The sequence below is a fragment of the Desmodus rotundus genome, chromosome 1, assembly GCF_022682495.2.
Source record: "Desmodus rotundus isolate HL8 chromosome 1, HLdesRot8A.1, whole genome shotgun sequence".
NCBI lineage: Eukaryota > Metazoa > Chordata > Mammalia > Chiroptera > Phyllostomidae > Desmodus > Desmodus rotundus.
This window is the reverse complement of record NC_071387.1, coordinates 49,911,180-49,933,794: the sequence shown is the minus strand read 5'-3', so window position 1 is coordinate 49,933,794 and position 22,615 is coordinate 49,911,180. Positions and strand designations below refer to the sequence as shown.

The window sequence follows — 22,615 nt, the reverse complement described above, 5'->3', positions numbered from 1 at the left end:
CAACCCTCAGATCCCTTGGCCTGCTCTCCTCCCTGTCTGAACGAGACTCTAAAACATTTCTAGAACATCTTTCTCCCTGACAAGAACTACCTGAAATATCAACACAACCCTGGCAGAAAGGAATGGTGAAAATAAGAATAGCATCCTGCCACCTCTTGTTGCATTTTATTCATAGAGTTTGTTTACATAGAGAAACAATGTCATCCTTACACCACCTCTGTGGGTTTGATGGGGCCCATCTCCTCACCCTCCTTTAACAGGGTAGGAAACAGGCTCTCTGAGGAGAGTCTGGCACCCCCAAGGCTGCACAGCTGGTGAGTCATGGCTCCCTTTAGATGCTAAACACACAATGTTTCTACCACCCCTCCACTCCACTCCTGGCAGAATGTCACTTTACCTCACATAAAAGGCAACTGTGGCATCCTGAATCCCAAGTGAGCTGATCTAAGGGTGCTTTCAATGGGCAGCACAACTTCTTACCAGCAAAACTGGGAGGTTTGGCGGCATGATCTCTTGCTGAAAGTCCAACCCCAATGCATGGCATTAAACACATTTATTCTATGGAGTGAATGCTTACCCATCTTGCTTTTAGTCATCACAACTGTGGGGGCGGTAGCATATGCCATCAGTGAAATCAGGCACTTCTAGATTCATTGGCCTACAAATTTTCTAATGCTAAATGCATTCAAAGTCACATTTGGGAATACATCGGCCTCTGCAAGCTACTCCGACATCACAGAAGGAGCATGAGGCTTTCAGATCGGAGAGGCTCTTCCACTGACCTTGGCCGTCTGACCTCTGGGTGAAATGTAAGTGCTCTGCACCCTGCCTCGCAGAGTTGTTGACGTTCTTTGTTTTTAGATAAATAATACATGAATAGTATCAATAGAGGTAATGGTTGCCCAACATCACGACTCTACTAAATGCCACTGATTTTTATACTTTAAAATGATAACTAGTTAATTTCTGTGTCAGGTGAAGGTTATTTCAATAAAAAAAAATTACTAGAAAAATAAAAGACAAAAAATACAAGCCCCAATTTTTTACTAGATTCCACAGACATAAAATTGCTCTGTCAAGCTACTAAAGTTTTTGGTTAATTTTAATTCCTATATTTATCTCCTTTTAGACCAGAAACAAAGCTATCCACAGACCCTTGCCAGTCTGTGCCCCGACTCTGAGGATCACTGCCTTAGATCCCATTCCATCTTGGGATGCTGCCATTGTCCCTAACAAGTGTGGCCCCATGCATACCTTGCACCAGCTAACCTCCCTTCTATGAGATCACACCCGTCAGCACACAAGCCTATCATAGTATTTCCCTTCCTTGAACTCATGTCTTACTCTAGTCAGTGCTCCTTTCCACCGCCCGCCTGTACAGCAAAACTCCCTGCGGCACTGTCTGCGTTCACTGCCCCCACGCTTCTCTGCCAGGGGCTCCTGAGGGCCAGTCAGGCTTTGGACCTCCCTTCCCCACCAAAGTGCTACTTGCAACGTCATCAATCTTCTCTACCTTGCAGCAGCCAATGGTCAATGCCAGCCCTCATACCATTTGGCTTATCAGCATTATTTGACTCTTTTCATTTAAATGCTTTCTCTAGTTGGCTTCCAAGACACACCAGTCACTCCTAGTTTTTCTCCTGCCTCCTAGGCTGCTCCTTATTACTCACTCCTTTGCTGGTCCTCCTCATCCACCAGAGGTCTAAACACCAGAGGACCCTGGGGCTCAATCTTTGATGCTTCTTCTCCATCTACACTCACTTCTCCAGGGGAATCTCATCATACTGACTTCAAATAGCATCTATGCACTGAACTATCGAGATCTTATTTCAATCTTCATTCATACAATTGCCATTTGACAATCCGCTTGGATGACTCATGAACATCTCAAACTAAATATGTGCAAAATTAAACTCCTAACTCCCATGAACCTGTTTTTCCCATGATCTTCTTTATCTCAGTAAATGGAAACTCCAGTTTTCCACTTGGTCAGGTTAAAAATTAGGGAGTGAGCCTTTACTCTTTCTTTCATGGCCCATCCCAAATCCATCAGCAAATCTTGTTGGTCCTATCTTCAAAATACATCTAGAATTCACAACCACTTGTCAGCATACCACACTCCCTCCCTGACTAAGCCACTGTCATCTTCTGCAAGAATTATTGCAGTAGCCTTTTAACCGGTCCCCTGCTCCCACATCACATCCCTACAGTCTATTCTTAAACAGTAGCCAGAGTGATATTTAAAAACCACAAGGCAGACATGTCACCTCTTTGCTGAAAACTCTCCAGTGGCTTCCCAGTTCACTTGAAACAAAAGCCACAGTGTTTGCAATGGTTTACAAAGTCCTGCTTAACCAGACCCTGCCATCTCCCTGATCTACCTCCTAACACTTTTCAGGATATGAAAAGGAGAATAACTCCTAGCCTTTTTACAAAGAAAAACACTGAATAGGAGCAACACAGCAAAAGGAAAACTCTTCCTGTAATTCTTTTCCTCCCTATGTTCTATTTCCATGTTGCAATATTTAGCAAAACCTTGCACTTGGACTCCTTTCTTTAGATGATAAAGAGAGGTTATGGTTTTCTTTAAAGACACTGAAGAAAAAATGGATTTAATGGACAAATTAACACTTAAAAATAAGACTTTAAAGAGAATATTAAACCTACTGAAAATATTGGTTTTCAAATTACTTAGAAGTTCTCACTTAGAATAATTGACACACTATTTACAAATCATTAACTTATTTATAAACCTAACCAACCAAAGGACCACAACTCAAACTTGACAGAATTGATACCTGTAATGGGTTATCAACCAGCCTTTGTCACTCTCTCACAAATAAGTAACTGATGTCCTCGTCCCTTCTCAAGGCATCTGCCACTAGCCTCAGCCCCACTAAGGGTCTTATTTGCCCCCAAAGAGCTCCCCACAGTTGTGTCAGTACTGATGGTAAAAGCAAGGATCCAATGCCCCAGGAGAGGACACCGGGGGTATCCTTGTGGACGCCCGAACATGACTTTCTTTTTCCTTTTCCCTTCTCGCCAGCTCTATAAAAAGCTCATGCCATGTGCTGCCCACGACACCACATATTTGGAAGTCAGAAAGCCGTATTTCTTTTAAAAATTAGCTGAGACTTGGATTTTCTATTAATTCATCCTCTCTTTCTCCACAACAACTCCAAAGTAGGTCTTACTGAGATTTTACTGCAATTCTTCCAGGCCAACTCCTTCACGTCTGAAGCTAGTGAGTTAGAGGGGTATCGGAAGGTTAAACCACACTTTCAAATAAACATAGATAGAGCCAGGAAAGTTTTGAGAAATTCTAGGTGTTATTCACTCAGTCTTCCCCTGTTAACACTGCTGTAGCCAGTCTTTTCTTCCTTGGACTGTAACCTCTTTCCTCTGAGTCTGTTCGTTTTCTGCCACAAATTCAAATGCCTACTGCTCTTCTCCAAATTCATTCTCCTCTGCTCTAATAAATTTCCTCTTATCTTTTTGCCTTATTGCCTTCCTCTGAATTTACACCTTTGTCTCAAGAATGCCAGTGCTTCTAAAAAGCATTCCATTATTCCTGGAGAAAGAAGCTCAGGCACTTTCTTCCTGAAAACAGGTTTCATTGCTAATTTTCTGAACGAAGGAGTGTTTCTCTAAAGGCTTCATCCTGAAGTTGCTCACTGGCTCCATCAGACAATGAGGATTCTGACCTGTCAGGACTGTTTCCTTCCAGAATGAGCTTACTTAAATAAAAACAGTACCTAAATCATTTGTCGTTCCCTCAACCAATAAACAACAAATAAAAGGCGTCACAGCAGACAAAAAGGTATGTGAGATGTGTTCTCTATCCTTAAGGAGCTTACCGTCCAGATAAATACACATAATCAAAGAAACTGTGAAAGAAAGACCGTATGGGCACACATTACGCAGTATGAATATTTGTAATAGAGTTGCATTTGTCCACTCCAACAAAATATGATTATTAATAAAAGTCACAGTACAATCAACAATGTGGACTTCAATCTTCAGTTCACACTGATCACTTCCTTCAACCTATATATTCTATGTTAATGGAATCCTTTATTTTACTTTAATATGATTTAAATAAAGTGTATCTTGCCCAGCTTTTTTAGACTTCATTGTTCTAAATTTGTAAATTAAAGTGTGGTTCTGATTCTCGTTCTCTAAGCACTTGCTTCACAAACAAACAAGTTCTCTATAGAGAGCCAAGTTACTGAAAAAGCAAACTTATTTAGTCCAAGCTAAGTTCTAGTAGTTTCTCTACCCAGTCATTCCCAATTGCCCCGATTTCTGCTTACGGCCTCAACTGTGTATGCTTCTCACTTTCCTAGATCCAAAGATGAGGCTCAAGTATAGAGAACTTGAGAACAGGTCCTGGAAACACAGCAGCCATAAAAGACATCTATCACCACAGTGTAAATGTTGGGGAGAAGGTTAAAATTGAAGTTGAGCAATTGTGTATTTCAAAGTGTTTTGGTTCATTAAACAGTCATTTTTTACTTTAAAGCCATTTTATCAAAGTTATTTGCATTGCTACTGCATAAACTGAGATCTATTGTGTTCAAAAATGTTTTATTATGTTATTTTATTTCTTCCCCCAAAAGATAAATACACCTTCAATTTTAAAATGGGAAAGTTTTGGAAAATGAGTATTCAATATATGGAAATTCACTTCAAAAATATCAGGACTTGGACTCACATTTACAGTGCCTCTGTATTTCATACTGATCCTCAGAAAACACATTTTTTGCTTCTGAGGACAGTGTCTTATCTTACTCTTGTCATTCCAGATACACAAAAAAGATGAATATAATATTAAGAATATAGCAAAGCAAAATCATTCCAAAACAAAAAAATTTAAAGGTACTATACAGGAGTCACAGAGCAATGAACTCTCCAGCAGCTCCTAACTGATAAGCCCTCAGAGCCAGAGGCCCAGTCTAGATAACTTGTCCTCTCCCCCCGCCCCCTCAAGTGCAGCCTGAGTAACCAGACACCTACCACTCGTTTTGGCTTCCGAGTAAGCAGGGCCATCCTCAAAAGTGAAGATCTGGGGCACGCTCTGGCCCAGGTAGGATGGAGGCGGGTAGTAAGAATGCATCCTGTACTGCGAACTCATGGCATGGCGGTTGTCCGAGGTTTTCATCTGCTTAAGAAAAAAGAAACAACATACTGAGACTGAAGTTCCATTTCACAATCATTTCGAAAATTGCCTAATTCTTTAAATTAAGGGAACAGCCTACTAAGTTGGAAGGACCCTCAACTATGAACATGCCCTCCAGTATACTGACCCTGAAAACCCTAGAACTATGCATTCCAAGGTGCCTTTTCTGCCTGGGGTCCCAGCTAAAGCACCGCTAAAATGCCGCCTTGTTATATGATGCCCAATTTACAAGGAATAAAGAGAATAAGGTAGGAGAGACGGGAGAGTGTGCTTTAGGAGCCAACAGTCTGCTGTGGCACTGACTAGCTTGTTTGACCGGCAGCCAGTCATGGAACCTCCTCACGTTTCCTCACACATAAAACTGGCATCTTCCCTTAGTTAACTCTCACAGTGTTCATAAAGGGAGTATTTTTTAAAACACAACATGACAATAGTGTGGAGGTAAGCTGTTGTCATAAGCTGGATACTGTCACCCAGCATCCATCCCAGCCGCCCCCTGCCCCACCCCCAGTCTTCTATGCTTTTCCCTGTAACGAGGAACAAAAGTTTGATATCTGTTTCGCAGACTCTCCTGTCACCAGGGTTCTGGAGGTGACTAGGATTCTGCTAACAAGACATGGAGTGAGCTGTGGGAGACGAAGGGAAGGCAGGAGGGACCACATGCTGTCCCTGCAGCAGCAGAGAGCAGCTGACACTTGGTATTCCTGCATTCTTTTCCAGCAATTCGACCTTGCCTTTGGGACTGCGGGGACAGCTTCTGTGTAAGGAGCAGTTCACATAGCTTCTTGGCCTCTCATTCAAAGCTAAGGAGACAGGACCTGCAGGCACAGAGGAGTGCCCTGCATCCACCTTCCTGGTTCCTCCCGGCCACCTCTGTGAACACCTAGAACTGTTCTGTTTCCTGCACACACCCTGGTACAGACACTAAACATTAATACACGATCATATCTTCACAGCAAGAATATCTAGACTTCAATTATTTATACTGCTTTAAAATACTAAATGTAAATGGTATTAATTTTATCAAAAAAGAAGTCAATCTAAGGTAATGTTCAGAATAAACCAATTCTGTTCAAGAACTAAGGAATGATTTTGAAATCATGTTTTTCAATAAAGTCTCTGGAAAGCTACTTGATTAAAAAAAAAAAAAGTACTAACCTGACAAACCCTAACAGGATAAAATTAAGTATGGGGCTTCCTCAAGAAGGCCCATCTTCTATGGACACCCAAAGTTTGGACAATTCCTCAAGTAATATAGGCTGAAGTGACTTTGAATATTATAGCATTGCTTGGTGGGAAGTCCTTGATTTTCCATGTGTTAATTTGAGTAGCTCAAGTAGCTCATTTTTGCCCTCCCCAGCTGCTCCCCAGCACAAATGTATGCTTGATGAGTGGATTATTTCTTTTTGTAGAAGCAAAGAAGGTGCCATTCCACTTAATTACCTTTCAAGTGACGTTTATCTGGCAAGTTCCTTTTATCCTTTCTAGTTTCTTTTCCCGAAGCATATAAAATGGTATCTCTTCCAGATCAATCATCCAATTTTCATTTTCTACCATCATATAAATCTTTACTAAATAAGTGGGCATGCAAGCAGTGCTTGGAAAGAGGGGGAAACCTGGCCATTCTTAATGTGTGAGCCCAAGTCAAGAATGCCATTAAGGAGCTGGGAGATTATTAAGGAGGGAAGTGATGACAAACGAAAACGGTGTTTCCTGCACTGACCCAATTACCAGTTAGACGAGTGCTTCCCAATGCTCTCTTGATGTGTATAAAAATAGCCTGGGGATCCTGTGAAAAAGTAGATTCTGACTCAGTAAGTCTGGGGTGGGGCCTCAGAGACTAACTCACTCTCAGGAGAGGCTAATTCCATTGGCTCAAAAAGTTCATTGTGTTGCCCTGGCTGGTGTGGCTCAGTGGGCTGAGTGCCAGCCCGTGAAGCAAGGGGTCATTAGTTCGATTCCCAGTGAGGGCACAGGCCGGGGTTGCGGGTCAGGTCCCCAGTAGGGGGAGTGCGAGAGGCAACCACACATTGATGTTTCTCTCCCTCTCTTTCTTCCTCCCTTCCCCTCTAAAAATAAATAAATAAAATCTTTAAAAAAAAAACCCAAAACCTCATTGTGGTGACAAGGGACTAATAGGGGTGTCCAACCCGCAGCCCACAGGCTGTATGCAGCTCAGGATGGCTGTGAATGTGGCCCAACACAAAATCATAAATTTACTTAAAACATTATGAGATTTTTTGTGTGATTATGTATCATAATGTATTTAATATGTGACCCAAGACAACTCTTCTTCTTCCAGTGCAGTGCAGAGACACCAAAAGGTTGGACACCCTGAATGATCCTTTCTCTCATACTTAGTGCCATTAGTGGCCCACGACCATAGAAGGACCTTCTAAAAACTCTTTTGACCAAATGTTTATACCCATCAACTTTCCATCTGAACTAAGAAATGATGTCATTTTAAGTTTTTCATTAGTCTTATTTTTACACATGAGATTCCTCAGAACTAAGGGATTTTTTCCCAGGGGTCTGCCACCATCTAGAATTGCTGCAGCAGTGATAACCCACTCAAAACACACTTTGCATGAGAGAAACACTTCTGCCTCTACAGGCCTTTCCCCAAGCCGACTACACAGTCTAAGTAATGAACATTACTTAGAAGACAAGTGCCAACTGTTACTCACAAAGTGCCCTAACATAAATAATAGTGCCTCCCTGTCTGGGGGCTGAGTTGGTCACATCTCCCTCTGGTGTGACAAGATCTTCCAGTCAGTTCTTCAAAAAAGTACTTTTCAATTTTCCCCAGGTGCAAGAAAATTGGAAGGATTTAGAAAAATGCTGGATTCTTTCCTTTTACTATTAGTTTTACATAAAGCCTCTTTTCAAAATATTTGAAATATAGTCACTGAGTTTAGAGCCAGAGTCGCCAAACTTTTTGGTAAGCAGTAAATATATTAGTTTTACAAGCCATGGGGTCTCTAGACCATCAGTAAATGAATGGGGGTGGCTATGTTACAATAAAACTTTATTTACAAAAATGTACCCTCGTTCTCAACCTTCACCCCCACTGGAACAAGGAGAGCAGAGGCCAGCACTGAGGCCTGGGCTCCATCCCTAGAGCATTCAACTTCACTGGTCTGGGATTCCTCCCGGGCTCTGGGTTATTTCAAAGCTCTGCAGGTAATTCTAATTGAAACCAGACTGAACCAGTTAGAATTACCTATAACTAGTGTTACCTATATATTTCCCATATCCCAAGAAGTATGAAATCCCAACATCCCAAATACTACAGTATTAGTAGTACCATACCTTAAAAATGCAAAAGGTTAACTCCGATAAACAGACTGGCTGACTGCTGCATCTGCAGAGATGCAGATAAACTGGAGTTTTTTTTTTCTTTTCCTTTAACTAAAGCTTACTGGAAAATAACCACATTATCAAATCCATGCATGGTTACTTTCCCCCTTAATACCTTTTCTGTTTTTTAGAAAGCATCAGATAACAAGTATTATTTGGAAATAGGAATGGAGTCACTTGAACTCAAACATTCAATTTCCCCAATGAATCCCCAAGATTACTGGGCTATAAAAAACTTTCAGCAAAAGAAGAAAAAGATACAAAGGGTCAGACTCCATCAGAGGTTGTCAAAATGTGAACTTACTGAGACCATCAATCACTTCAGCCACTTCCAACAGGAAGAATAATGCACAAATAACCACCCACGTGACAACGTGGGCATAAGAGGGAAGTACGATTCTATGTATTTCTAAGTGCATGTGTAAGCCTCTGAAACATGAAGTTAAAACTGAATTGTGATTCACCCAGGAAGCCCAGGAAAAGGCATGGCCAAATGCAATTTAAAACTCTAAATCACTTCTTGCTCCAAATCTAAAAAAAAAATATTACAGTCCTGTTGCTTTAGGATTGGACAAAAGGGGTAAATAAGGAAACTTTGAAATCTGTTGTTTTACTTTAAGCCAGCAGTATTCAATGAAGGGTGACTTGTCCCCAGAGGACATTTAGCAAAATTGGGAGACGCTTTTGACTGTCACACTGGCTGGGGGTGAGGAGGTACCACTCGCGTGTAGTGACTCCACACCAAAGATGCTGCCAGGCACCCTACAATGCACAGGACAGTGCCCACCACAGAGAACTATGCAGCCCAACGTTTCAACAGTGCCGGGGCTGAGAAACTTGCTTGAAGCTAACCTACCCTACCATCCCCTTGTGCTCAGCCCATCATCTCCACTAAAACAGCAAAGTTCTACTGAGGGACAGAGGTGCCCCCAAGTTAAAGGAACTGTTCACTTCTTCTAAAAGGATGCAATTTTTTCCCTTTATGCATTCCTGCCTTAATGTTCTCTAGATTTTTTTATTCCTTTACATTAAATAAAGTAAAACCCAAAAATTCAGGATTCCAGTGAGTTATAACTACTATTATTATTAACATGTGGTAGCTTGCAAGCAAGAGGCTTGTTTTATAATCTTATTACCCATTCCAAGTCTCTGAGGCAGAGCACGACCTGTGGACGGGCGCTGGGCTGGTTGGGAACGTGCATGGTGTTGCTATTAACCCCGAAGGAGAACCTAAGAGCTTTGGATTTTATTTTATTAAGCTCTTGGGAGCATACGGCACAATAAATCTGAACCATTGGTTTCATTTTATATACCGCAGTCACCCTTTTTTATAGTAACAATAAAATCCCAACAAAACATAAATGTTAGACCTCACGTTCTTTTTTTAAAAATTCCTAAATACTATTCATTGGTTGTCTGTTAAAGCACTTGGATGGGAAGAGAGTTTGGTCTTACACTGAACTGAACACTCAATCCAGGTAATGGCTGAGAGATCCCTGAAGACCAAATTGCTGTCTAGTTGTTTTGTAAAGCGTGGCTTGGCTGCACAGAATCAGAGCGGGTGGAGAAAGAAAATGGTCTTCCTGAGAAGAGTAACTGCACAGGATAAACTCCTAATTGCAAACTCCGATATTTGGACAAATAGTGTGAAGATTTCCTTGGCATGCAGCTTACAGTCTTTTAAAATGCAAACGCCACATTTGGGATGAAACTTTGGCTCTTCGCATGCTGTGGAATCCTAGATCTGGCCACACTAAGAATGAAAGTTGAGGCTGACTTTTGCCCTCATTAAAGGATTCCTTTAGTTTTAGAAAACCTTCTTTCAGACCATATGAATGGGATGCCTGTTCCCACACTCACCTAACCAGGCACTGACGGCTGTCCTAGTCCACAGACCGTACCTGTGCAGGTTTGTTCTTTTTTTTTTTTTTTAAGATTTTATTTATTTATTTTTAGAGAGGGGAAGGGAGAGAGAAAGAGAGGGAAAGAAGTATCAGTTTGTGGTTGCCTCTCAGGCACTCCCTACTGGGGACCTGGCCTGCAACCCAGGCATATGCCTTGACTGGGAATCAAACCGGCAACCCTTTGGTTTGCAGGTTGGCACTCAATCCACTGAGCCATGCCAGCTAGGACCTGTGCAGGTTCTTTATCTAAAAAGCAAGTGCCCATTCATACCCTGAAATGTGCACCTCATTCATCCTCTAAGATTCCATATATCACAGCTGGAAAGAATTATTTTTAATATACAGGCTAAAATGATCGCTCTCATGTGTACATTTCAGAGATTACTCAGAGTAACAGGGCAAATGCTGAGTCATGTGACACAAGCAGATTCCCTGCAGCCAGAATCTGTCTCTCCCTTCTTCTTTGTCCCTCTGGTCCTCTGGGCTTAGTTTTCTCTCTCCTAACTTCATTCACTTCCTCAACTGTGCTTATCTTGTTCATAGTATGAAATGCCTTTCCTCCCTAGAGGGAGAAAAAGAAAAGGAGACAGAAAGAGACTGGCCTTGTGAGGATTCTGGCCCCAGAAGGGGATTCTTGCAAAGCCTGGGTGGACATCTTCAAGGAGCAAAGGAGGAAGGTGCTGAGCTGGAGGGTCAGCACTTAGAGGCTAGAGGACAAACAGCTGTTTGTCCAGAAATGATCCAAAAGGATGCTCTTCCTCCTCAGAAAGGAGGCTGGGGGATGGGAAGGGTGGAGATAACCAGAGAAATAGAAGGCTCATGCCACATGGCAGAGAAGACAAATCATTTAAGGAATGACACATCTAAGATACTTTCAGTTGTAAACCTCGTGTTTCCCAGTTTCCCAAAGCGTCAGAACGTCTGACACTGCAAAAGTGAAGCAACACTTGTGTGGGTAGTCTTTTCAAAAAAGAATAGAAGGAAGGAAAGGAGCTCACCTCCAGGCTTGGATTAGTATCGGGGTAGATTTAAAAAACACAAAAACAGCCATAAGATGCACCACAAAAAAGAAAGAAAGTCATTTAGAAATGCAGAACCAAAAATGACCATTGCAACGTGGAGTTTTGGATGGGGCATTGACCAGGGACTGTCATCACTGTTGTATACACTCTAGGGATGGAAACCCCACATGATGTCAGGATTATACTTGTATTTATTATTGGCCCATTCTGCTTGTTCTTATTTAAAAAACACTTTTAAACCCCCAAATTTTTAACTTGTGTTGCCATATTGTTGGTTTCCACCACCTGTATTAGTAGTACTGATAGAATAAAGTTTACTCCCCCATGTAATGTTGTCCAAAATGAAGCACTGTGACCATTTCATGGGCCCCAAAATAATTCAGACGGTTGTAATCAGAATTAAAGGGAAAAACAAAGACTATGTCAATGAATGGAATGAAACAATAGAAAGAGGATAATCCACTGTACATAGTATGGGTAAGAGCTGTTTTATGAAACTTCATTTAGTGTTTATGTTTATGTATAAATAGATACTGCATCATAATATACAACATTTCTTACTGTGGGTCTCAGTCTAAAATGTTTGAAAGACACTGATGCATATAAAGCAGGTAGATGGAGTGAGGGCTTTTAGAAAAAGCCAAATGTTAAAGATGGTTTAAAAAAAATAAAGATGATGGTTCCTTTTCCTGGAACCTGGGAGGGTTTTGATGCATTCACAAAAGACAGAAGGGCTGTCTGTTTAGAGACAGTTTCTGGCTGGGACACCTTCCTCATTATCACACATCCATGCAAGATTGCAAGCACCTCGGTCAGAAAGTCACATCTGTCTGATTCACAAATCTAAGACATAAACCCAACTAAAGTCATACATTCAGAGCCAGGCAGAAATACAAGCATGGTTTATGTGAAAGCCAGCAGGAAAGAGCACTTCAGTAAATGAGCTGGTGGGAAAAGGAACGATGAAAATTGTATTTTAAATATTTGGTTAATAATTATCAAGACATAGGATGACTCTCCAATATCTCTAATATGTCAAATTTCTGAAAGCATTACAGAATACCTCTTAAGATAGGCAGAGGAGGCTTGTAATGGGGACATTCTTAACATAACTTTGCTGAGAAAATGATTATTGTCTACAGGACTAATGAAATTTCAGAGAAAGAAATGAGCATTTATTGAGAGAAACTATAGAGAACTGTCATCTCATGGAGTCATAATGTAATCATCATTAACACAGAAACTTCTCAGAGACAAAATAACTTGGTTCTACAGAGAGAAGGCAGAATTCAAAACAACTGGACCCCAGAAGCTTCTCTCTACTAAACCAAGCCACTTGTCCAACAAATTAAGGCAACTGCTGTTTGTTATAAAGACGTCATCACTGCCTCTGGCTTTTAACAACTCCTCATGTTTTCACTGCTTTGAAATAAACTAAGATTTTTGGGGGGGTAGTCTGAAAATGAGAAGAAAAGATGTCTGTAATCACACATTCAGGAATTTTGATTTTAGGACCAGAAGTAACAGAGGCATCCATATCTGTTCCCATTTTGATGGACAAACTTAATTAACCTTTGCTACTCTGTTCCAACCTACTGTTTTAGACAAAGCTAGTGACCCACAAACAATATGTTACCATCAGAATCTCAATGGCTGCGACACCAAGAGATATAGCCCCATCAGCAGTATCGGGAAATAAGCCACTTGGATTAGCTGCTCTAAGAAATATGGATTATATTCACGTCACACATGATCTGTCAGAAACATTAGGATACTTTTAGCATAAATCAGCAATGTGAAGGGTGTCTTATGAGTACGGAACATGACAGACTGCCTGAAGGGCAAGGTGAGACGTCTGGGGCCACCTTCTAAGTATAAGCATGTGCACACACACATGATTTTACCTGAACTGGTGTCACAAATCCAAATCCAAGCTGCTGATTGCTGGTGGGCACACACAACTCCCCCAGGACTAGTGGCATGGAAAGGCCCTTCCCGCTCCAAAACATGATGGAGAGAATCCACCTCTCAGAAACCAAAATACACAAGAAGGGCAAACAATTCTGTTTTCCTAAATTACATTACGTGTATGTGTGCGTGTGAAGAACCATGCTTAAGAGCCTTATGCTTAGTAATTTAAATTTGATGACTACTATCAAGACATAGCACCCTCCACTCTCTCTACCATGTAAAGTCTCTGAAAACATTATAAAACACATTGATATCATAAAAGGTTACAAGAGATGTCCTAAGATACAAGAAAACATATAATACCCCTCAAGGCTTCATACAAGAAGAACAAAAAAATGTTCTTAGAAGACAGAGATATGACGGGAATGAATGTCCCTTCTGCAGTTCGGCAAACTGGAGTTCACACTCCAGCTCCCCCACTTGCCAGCTGTGTGACATTGGCAAATTAGTTCCTCTCTGTGAGCCTCAGTTTCCTCCCCCACAGAAGGCTGTCAGAATCTCTGACAGGGAGGTGGTTAATGGTTCAGTGTAATGTTAGATATGAAGTGCTCAGCACCATGAGGCTATTGGACAGCTGTCCTGCCCCTCCTTCCCCTTCCGGTCTCCTCAGGGACCTCCCACTGTGGCACCATCACGGGGAAGGTGTTGGTCACACTCAAGGACCCCTCCCCTGGGTTCCTACCGAACAACTTGGAGCCCTTTCGTGGGCATAACAGGGCTATAGTAACAAAGGGAGAGGCAAAGGAATCTGACCACTGTGTATGTGAAATATTTTAAGGACCTAAACATTCTGCATGTTATTTAAAAGAAAAATTCAATCTGAAATTTTTCTACTTTTCAAACTGTAAAAAGTTGAAAAACCAACTGAAGATCCTACACTGCCACTATCAAACACAGAGACGGGAAGGGGGAACATTCCTTTGCGTGTTTTAGTTTTATACCCTTACTAGAGACATGAAATTACCATGTGTACCTTCCTTCTCCCACTACTGGCTGATAAGAACTGAGAATTGCTAAAAAGAATGTCTACAAGAGGAAATATGATAAAAACAGTGTGAAAAATAAAATGAGGAGATAATCTTTTTCCCCCATTTCTCAATCTTCTTATGAACCCCTTTCCCAGGAGGTTGTGCATCTCCAGGGTGATGCCCACAGGGCTGCCGGGTACCAGAGGGGACACTGAGAGCAATGTGTCCTGGGGCGTCTCTGTAAAGGATTTTTAAAAGTAATAAAGCTCACTGAAAGTCAATCTGCTTCTAATAATCACTGTGCAGTGACAACTGTAAACAAAAGCAGTGATAAAATGCTCAGTCTGATACCCCACCCACCCACCCTTTGCTGCACAGGGCCCACCCTTTCTACAAGGCATCACAGCTTCTCCAGGAAGCCTCTGCCTCTGATCACAACAGTGACTGCAGGGCTCCCAGTGCCCTTCCATTCTTTCCCATCAAGCACCTACTGTGGGTACTTGATGCTTGAAGAGTCTAGCTCAGAGCCGGGCCGGAACTGGCACTTGGTAAATGAATGATCAACGAATGCATGCAGGAGACTTTTCCATATGCTCTATACTATCATGGAGATTTTTTCTAACTCTGTCCTTTTTATTTTTCCACTATCATATGAGGGGGGACTCCCCAAAAACCCAGAATTTATTTATAAAAAAGTTGTGTGTGTATTCTTACACGTTTAAACTTCAGTCACCTTCAAAGCTCTCTCCATCTGATGCAGTACACCTGTACAGACATTTTCCCACTGCTCAAAACAGCTTTTGAACTTGTTGATTTTGATGTCTTTTAGTGCTTCTGCCATTTTTTGTTTCACCTCTTCCACATCAGCAAGACATTTCCCTTTGAGGACTTTTTCATCCAGGGAAACAAAAAAAGAGTCACTCAGGGTAAGATCAGGTGAATGGAGAGGTTGGGGCAAGGGGGCGGGGAGTCATGCCATTTTTGGTCAAACACTGCTGAACACTCAGCACGGTGTGGGCAAAGGCGCTCGTAAATCACCCATCATGTAATGGAATGGGCAAACGCACTGAAAAAGTCTTCAGGAAAAAATTCACTGAAGCTGAATGTAGCCTCTCACAACAAGGCCAGCTAGTGCACTGATACAGATGGGCTCCTAGAACACTCACCTAGTGGGGGAAGCTGCACTATAAGGGGCCTGTTCCCCAGAAGATAATTCTGGTTTTTTTTGGGGGGGTCACCCCTCATATTCCTAATGTAGTTTTAAAAAAAAGAGAAAATCAGCTTCTGTTAGGCACTGCCTTGATTCTGGTCTTTTTTCTGCTAATGAGGGACACTTAATAGGCCATAGAAGTATGGACTCCCAAGAAATTTGATAATCACTCATCCACATACTGTACTTTTATTAAAACACTTTGATAAGCAACCAATTTTATATCATATTCACAGCTGCATAACAAAAAATAAGCTAAATAGGAAGACATAACTAGTATTTTGGCACCAGCCCAGGCAAATTGAATCTGAAAGCTCTCAAAACTGTGATCTAATTATCTACTTTGCAAGAAGATGACAGAATCCCCAAATGACTGTATTATTTACCAACCTGATGCTATTGTGTCAGAGGTCAGGTTGTGTTAAAAAAAAGAAATCTCTCAACAGACTAATGTATTTCTTTCTGCCTCTAACTGAGTTGTGGAGCAGTCCCTGGAGAACACCAGCCCTTTCTACAGTTTCCAACTCAGTCCAGATCACACTGAACTCCTGATGAATGGAAATGAACCTGTGGGACAGCCCAGGACTGACTGCAGTTCCCAGGAGGATCCTAAAAACCCGAGTTTACACTCTATCTGGATTTCCTCGGATGCTACTGGGCCACATCAGCCAGGCTGAGAAAACAGTCTCTTCAGTTGTCTAGCACCCACCTCCGCCCCTGGGTCTTCTCTCAGAGTCATGGCTGCCTCCACCTTGCCCAGGTTTCCAGAGACCAATTCTACTTTCTTTTATAATCCACAGGTTTCTAACCAAATGCTCTGCAAAAATGGCTCTTCTATGTGTTGCTCTAGTTGTAGAACATTCCTCAGCCCCATCTCTCAGCACCTGTCTGAGTGCAGTTTCTAAAAGGCCCACCAGCTCCCTCAGCTTTGGCTCCAGACCAAGAGCCACCAAGGAGATCATCATCATGGGCGTCAGCTCTCACATATCTGCCCTCAACAGAGGACCAAAAGCATGCAAGTGATTAAATATTCTGGGAAACAGAGCAGCATTTCTTCAGGAAAAGGTGCCCTAAAAATCAGATGATGGCTGTCATGACCACCTCAAACAAGACAAAACAGCAATTCCTTTGTGCACGTGCATGTGAGTAGGGGGCAGACTGCAAACAGAAAGTCAATTTTGCACTCATCGGGGCTGCAGAGCTCTGGGGGGGCTCACAGGACAGCCAGGGAACTACTGCTGTCTTCACAGTACCCGCTGGCGACCTGGAGCTTTTCTCCCTGCAGGATTCAGAATGTGTTGTAAAGGCCCAAGAGAACTGGACTTATTATCTCTCCTTAAAAGAGAAGAATCTAATGAGGAATTATGCTTTAGCAGAGGAAATTATAGACTTGGCTAACACTTGACAGGCCACTTAGGGGAAAATGTATAGTAAAAGCAATGGAGGCCCTAAACTTGGGAAAGCTGACACCTCCACCTCACTGGCTTCAACTTCCGTGGTCCACTGGGACTTTCGTGTTTCTTTGAACAGGAGATTCTCCAAGACTGGTCTTCTGACTTGGCAGGCCCTGTCCTCACTTTACCAGAAGGCAGGACCTATTTGGGGTGCACATGAAGGACTCCCACAAATGCGGGGCAAGCATGAGGGTAATCACAGGACTGCCGTAAAAAAGGAAGGAAGAGACCAAAGCACTCTCCCCATAAGGAGTTAAGCAGAAAGTTAACACAATTGCTTAAAAAAGCATACTGAAGACCCCGAAGAACTTCGCTGTTGTCATGGTGAGACAGTGACTGATGCCGTGGCTTCTAGACTCTCTCTGCACTTGAAACAGGTAAAATGTGGAAAAAAGGAGGTGTGGTGAGGATACAGACGTAGTTCTACCAACTTTTTATGTTGCCAAGTAAGTGCCTTCACATGAAAACCCTGCCATTTAACAGGATCATTATTTCATTTTTTAGAGTTGGAAAGGTATGGTTTCAAAAACAATTTTTGGATGTTTACAGTAGCTCTATTTATAACCATCCCAACTGGAAGTAACCAAGGTGGCCTTTAACAGGTACATCAGATAAACTGTGGAACATTTGTACAATGGAATACTACTTAGCAATTAAAAGGAATGAGCCCTTGACACATGAAGCAACATGGATGGATCATAAACTCGTTTTGCTAAGTTAAAGACACCAACCCAAAAGCATACTTATTGTATGATTCCACTCATATAACATTTTGGAAAAAGCAAGACTATAAGGACAGATAATGGGTCAATGGTTCCCAAAAATTAAGGACAAGGGGAATAGTTAACTGCAAAAGGGACACATGGAGGAATTTTAAAAAAACAGTTTTTGAACTGAATAATTTAGCTTTAGGAAAAACCCACTTGTCCTCTTTTCCTCATTTCCCTGCAACATCTTACATATACCATAGTGAACTGCTAGACACGCTCCCAATAAAAGGAGGAAGAAGATGATGCCAGCATCCACTACTGGTACCCAGACTGAATAATGCACTAAGAATATAAATAAGAACTGGAGATATGTATAGGGAGAAGAAAAATGTATCAGTAGTTTCATATAAAATGACTAACTAGAATCCCCCAAATAAGCAACTATAAAGTTATCGGAATTACCAGCATTCACAAAAGTGGCCAGACATGAAATAAATACTCCACATCATAGCACTAGAACTTGTAACCCTTTCAGTCAACAGAAATTATATCTTTACTAATTCCTCTTTAAGAAACCAAGTTATTGTTGTTATCCCCAATAGCCCAAGTCAAATACCGTATCTATTTTAATTGCCCTTTCCTGAGGGTAGAAATTGCTTTAAATGTTTTAAACCAGGTATATTCTTATAAACTGTTCTTGTGTCTGCTTGCAAACTTTTCAGTTTTTCCTTTCAGAGGAAAAAGGCAGTTGGCATCTGTCCAGCAACAGAGAGTGACCAGTAAAAAGGGAAGCCAGGGCTAGTTTCACCATCAAAGACATGGGCAATGGAATTGGGTGGGCAGCCTTGGGATCACAGGATTTATTTGTAGACAGAACACTTTCCAAAGGGTAGGAAGGCCCAGGTTTAGGACCTGGCTCTCCATTAACAGCTGTGTTCCTCAGGCAAGTCACTTAAATATCCTCAGTCCAGAGCTACCCATTAGTTTGGAGTGACCAGGTGCATATTATCCTGGGGGCCTGACAGTACAGCTTTGTGGCCTGAGACAAGCACAAGAATTTATCTGAAGTCAATTAAAAAAAATCAAAGTGGATTTTGCATTCTACCTTCTTCTTGATGTATCATTTTTAAAAATTGGGAATATTTTAAAGTAATTATTGTTAATTACAATTATCTCCTGGGAATGGGAGTCAAGTTTAAACCTCAGATTCATATCCTGCTCCCCACTCACTGCTGGACCCTCCTGTGCAGCCACCAGGGCACAGACGTGGAGGGGCCGTGGGCACTCCCACAAAGCACATGCTCAAGCAGTCACTTCTCTACATTCCTTTCGCTCACAGGTTATTCTGACACTGAGCCACGCTAATAAAAGAGGCAGTATGAAAACAAGGGTCCCTGCCAGGCAGCTGGTTACAGGATTAGGAACATCGGGGTGGGTGTGCCATCCCAGGGGTGCTCCTAAGGGCATTTCTCTGGGCTCCAAGGCGCAGGTGCCAGAATCTGATTTCCTTCCTGCCTCTACCTCAGTTTCAAACCCGGGCTACATACATGGTCCCCAACTTCCCTTCCCATTTTCCAGGTGATAACAGCATCCTTCCTCCAAAACCCGCCTTTCCAATTTTTGTCTTTTTGGTTCAATGGTAGACTCCCTAGCACACAGTAGAACCTCCATGTATGTTTACTGAATATATGAATGCATTCCAGTGAGGTGCCTAATCATAAATGGACAAGTATATCATGAGACATTTCAGACTGAGCCCAAAATAACCACCAGAGGAAGGAAATCACCTACGTGGCCATTTGACCACAACCTAACTGTGGTGTGAATGTGACTCTACGATCTGGTGGCACAGGCTTTGATAAGCAGTCTAGAAGGTGCCTGCCACAGGGACTGAAAGCATTTTCCAGGTGCAGCTCGGAGGCCTCCCATATTTATTTCTGCTCACTTGATATGCACCTCTCCCTTGTCAACCTGGTACAACATGTTTATTTAAGAGATAATGTTGCCGTGGAGGAGTGCACAAGGCAGTAAACAGCTTTTGCAGGCAATTAAATGCAGAACTGAAATTGAGCCACTGGTCAGTGGAAACAGCCATTCATTCTGAGTTTGTACCACTGTCACAAGTGTTATTCCTGTTTCACAACAGGACAGGAATCTATGATTGGGCCACAAATCTCCACAGGCTGGAGACCAACCTAAGCACTGGAAGCAGATTTCAGTATGCAAGCATTCACAAGAAAGAGCTTGGGATTCTGGGATGCTGACCCAGTAGACTGCTCTATTTTTTTAATAGGTTTTGCACTTAGAAGGTAGTCAATAATTATTTGCAGCTTGCTTGATTTTATAGAAGTCTCTATAGTTTCTCTTTACAAAAATTCAATATCCTCCCAACTGATCTCTAAGAAGTCTAGCTTTAAAAAAGTTTGATAGAGTTGATTTTTTTTCTAGGAATCAGAGAGGAGCTCTGTGCTGAAAAACACTCATGCTGCTCCCTCAACACACACTGATATGCAAAGCAGCAAGGCTGAAGAGTTTGGGGGGAAGTTAGGTCTTAGCAACAGAGTAAAGGAAGTAGATAGAGGAGACGCTGGCTAAGATTCAGGCCCTTGGATCAAGCTGGGGAATCACACCAAAGGGAGGGTCCAGTCTGGAGAGACTAGCACTGGAGCTCTCCAGGTGCAGCTGTGAGACACCTTCTACAAAGGAGACAGAAAAGCATGGCAACCACCAAGGGGGAGCCTTCATGTAGCCCTCGCCTAGAAGTTTCTACCACAAGGGAGCAAAGCACTGCCCAAAGAGCAGAACCACAGGACACTCCTCAAACAACAGAAACAGCAGGGGCCAAGGGAGGCCCCATCCCAGATGGCTGTTCCCTATACCTCTGCCCTAATGACCCTGGTTAAAACAGGAGTCATCCAGTTCTACCCCGTAAGCACTGGTTGTGAGTATTTGCTTTAGGTGTTCACCACTTAATTAATATTTCTTTATAATATACACACCTTAATGAACATATTTTGTACCATAATAATCTTTGTATATCCTTTCAGTTTTGTATTTCCTATATGGATCAAATTCTTCCCTAACCCTGATAAACATTATTCCATAAACATTCATACTTGGTCCATATTCACATGCCACAGCCCTTTAGTAACTACAATGTGCATTATATATACCCTACCTTGTTACAGAGGGGATCTGAGGTAGCCAACTAAAATACATATGAACAAAAGGTTGAAAATTAAATAGATTTAAAAAGAGCAGTTCCAAGTGAAAATAGCAACTATGAAATAAATTCACTACTGTTAATATTAGCATGGCACTTCTGGGTGTACATAACTTACATGTATAGCAACCATCTCAGTTCAGTCGCTACACTGCCTTATGTACCCATTAGCCCTGAGTCTCAATGTCCTCACCTGGAAGACAGAAACAATGCCATCTGCCTCCCAGAGGTATGGGATGGGGAACGGTCACTGCTAACAGTCATCATCACTACTGGTATTATTACTCACTAAGAGGAATGGGCACCAATCACAGTAGCAGAAAAGGACCTATTTCTGCAAAGTAATTTGTTCTATGAGAATATATTACCAATGGTGACTGGCTACAAAATAGAAAGGCTTAAGGCCAGCCCTTTGGGGAAAACAAACTCATATATTAAATGATGCCTCAGTATCTCTCCTGGGCCTCAGACCAGTGAAGCCTCTTTCCAGCCTAGTAAGTGCTCGTTCTGAAGGAGGTATGCATTACATCAACACTGCTTGCCCCTCACAGGACTAAGAAGATATGGGCAAGATTTTTCCTCCCACTTTTGCTAGCAGGGGTATAAAACCTTGCCCTCCAGGGCATTTTTCCTTGCACATAGTTGCTGGGGCAGTCCTCTAAGACCAGGCAACACCACCATTCAAGAGAGCTGGTCTTCTAGCTATCCCTAAGAGAGGATCTTAGTAAGGGACCACAGAGGAAATCCAAGACATCTGCCATACCCTTCCAAGGCTTTCCAGGTACAGTAAGAACAAACATTAGTTCCATCTGCCACCTGAAAGATTTTGACAAAGTAGAAGGGTAAGTTAATTTAGGAGATTTCTGACTCGCTTGTAAAAATAATCATGAGCTCTCTTTAAGAAAACACTTAAGATTTTTCTTTCTCATCCTTTTTCTCGTTAAGTCAGCAGGTTCAGAGACCTTTCCCACTTTATCCGTAAATCCTGGAAGGAGCCAGAAAACCAGGACACTCTCCCATGGCCTCTGTAGGATAAGCCATTTTGTTTGTTTGCTTTTTGTAACAAGATACTTCTTGCTCCTCTCAGAGTGGAGAGTCTTTAATAGCAATCAACCTAGAACCTGCCCCAAATCATAAAATCCAAATGGCACATTGAGAGGCCTGTAGGGATACAGCTTTGAAGATACATAAATTGCTGCTTTTCTTTATACTCATATTACACCTCAATTCTAACACCAATGTTTTCAGCTCCCTATTTTAAAAATATGATTCTAGCCCCAGCTGGTGAGGCTCCATGGATTGAGTGCCGGCCTGCGAACCAAACAGTCACCAGTTCAATTCCCAGTAAGGGAACATGCCTGGGTTGCAGGCCAGGTCCCCAGTAGGGAGCACATGAGAGGATATCACACACTGAGGTTTTTCTCGCTCTTTCTTCCTCCTTTCTCCTCTCTCTAAAAATAAATGAAATCTTTAAAAAATGTAATGATTCTAAAAAAAAAATGTATGAAAATGTATAGTCCAGGGGAGTAATGCTGACATATTAATATGATAAATAAGTCGGATCTCTAAGGATAGTGAGAGAATCAAAAAGTGGGGTAACTTGAATATTAACAA

The 22,615-nt window shown here is 42.0% G+C and overlaps 1 protein-coding gene across 1 annotated transcript in view; it reads right to left on the bottom strand.

Annotated features, from left to right (window-relative positions):
- Positions 1–22,615, bottom strand: part of DMRT1 (doublesex and mab-3 related transcription factor 1) — a 93,915-nt gene that overhangs the window by 34,368 nt on the left and 36,932 nt on the right. The window contains exon 4 of the mRNA XM_053918886.1: positions 5,017–5,161. Within this exon, the coding sequence (XP_053774861.1) occupies positions 5,017–5,161 (145 nt within the window). The remainder of the gene's footprint in view (positions 1–5,016; positions 5,162–22,615) is intronic.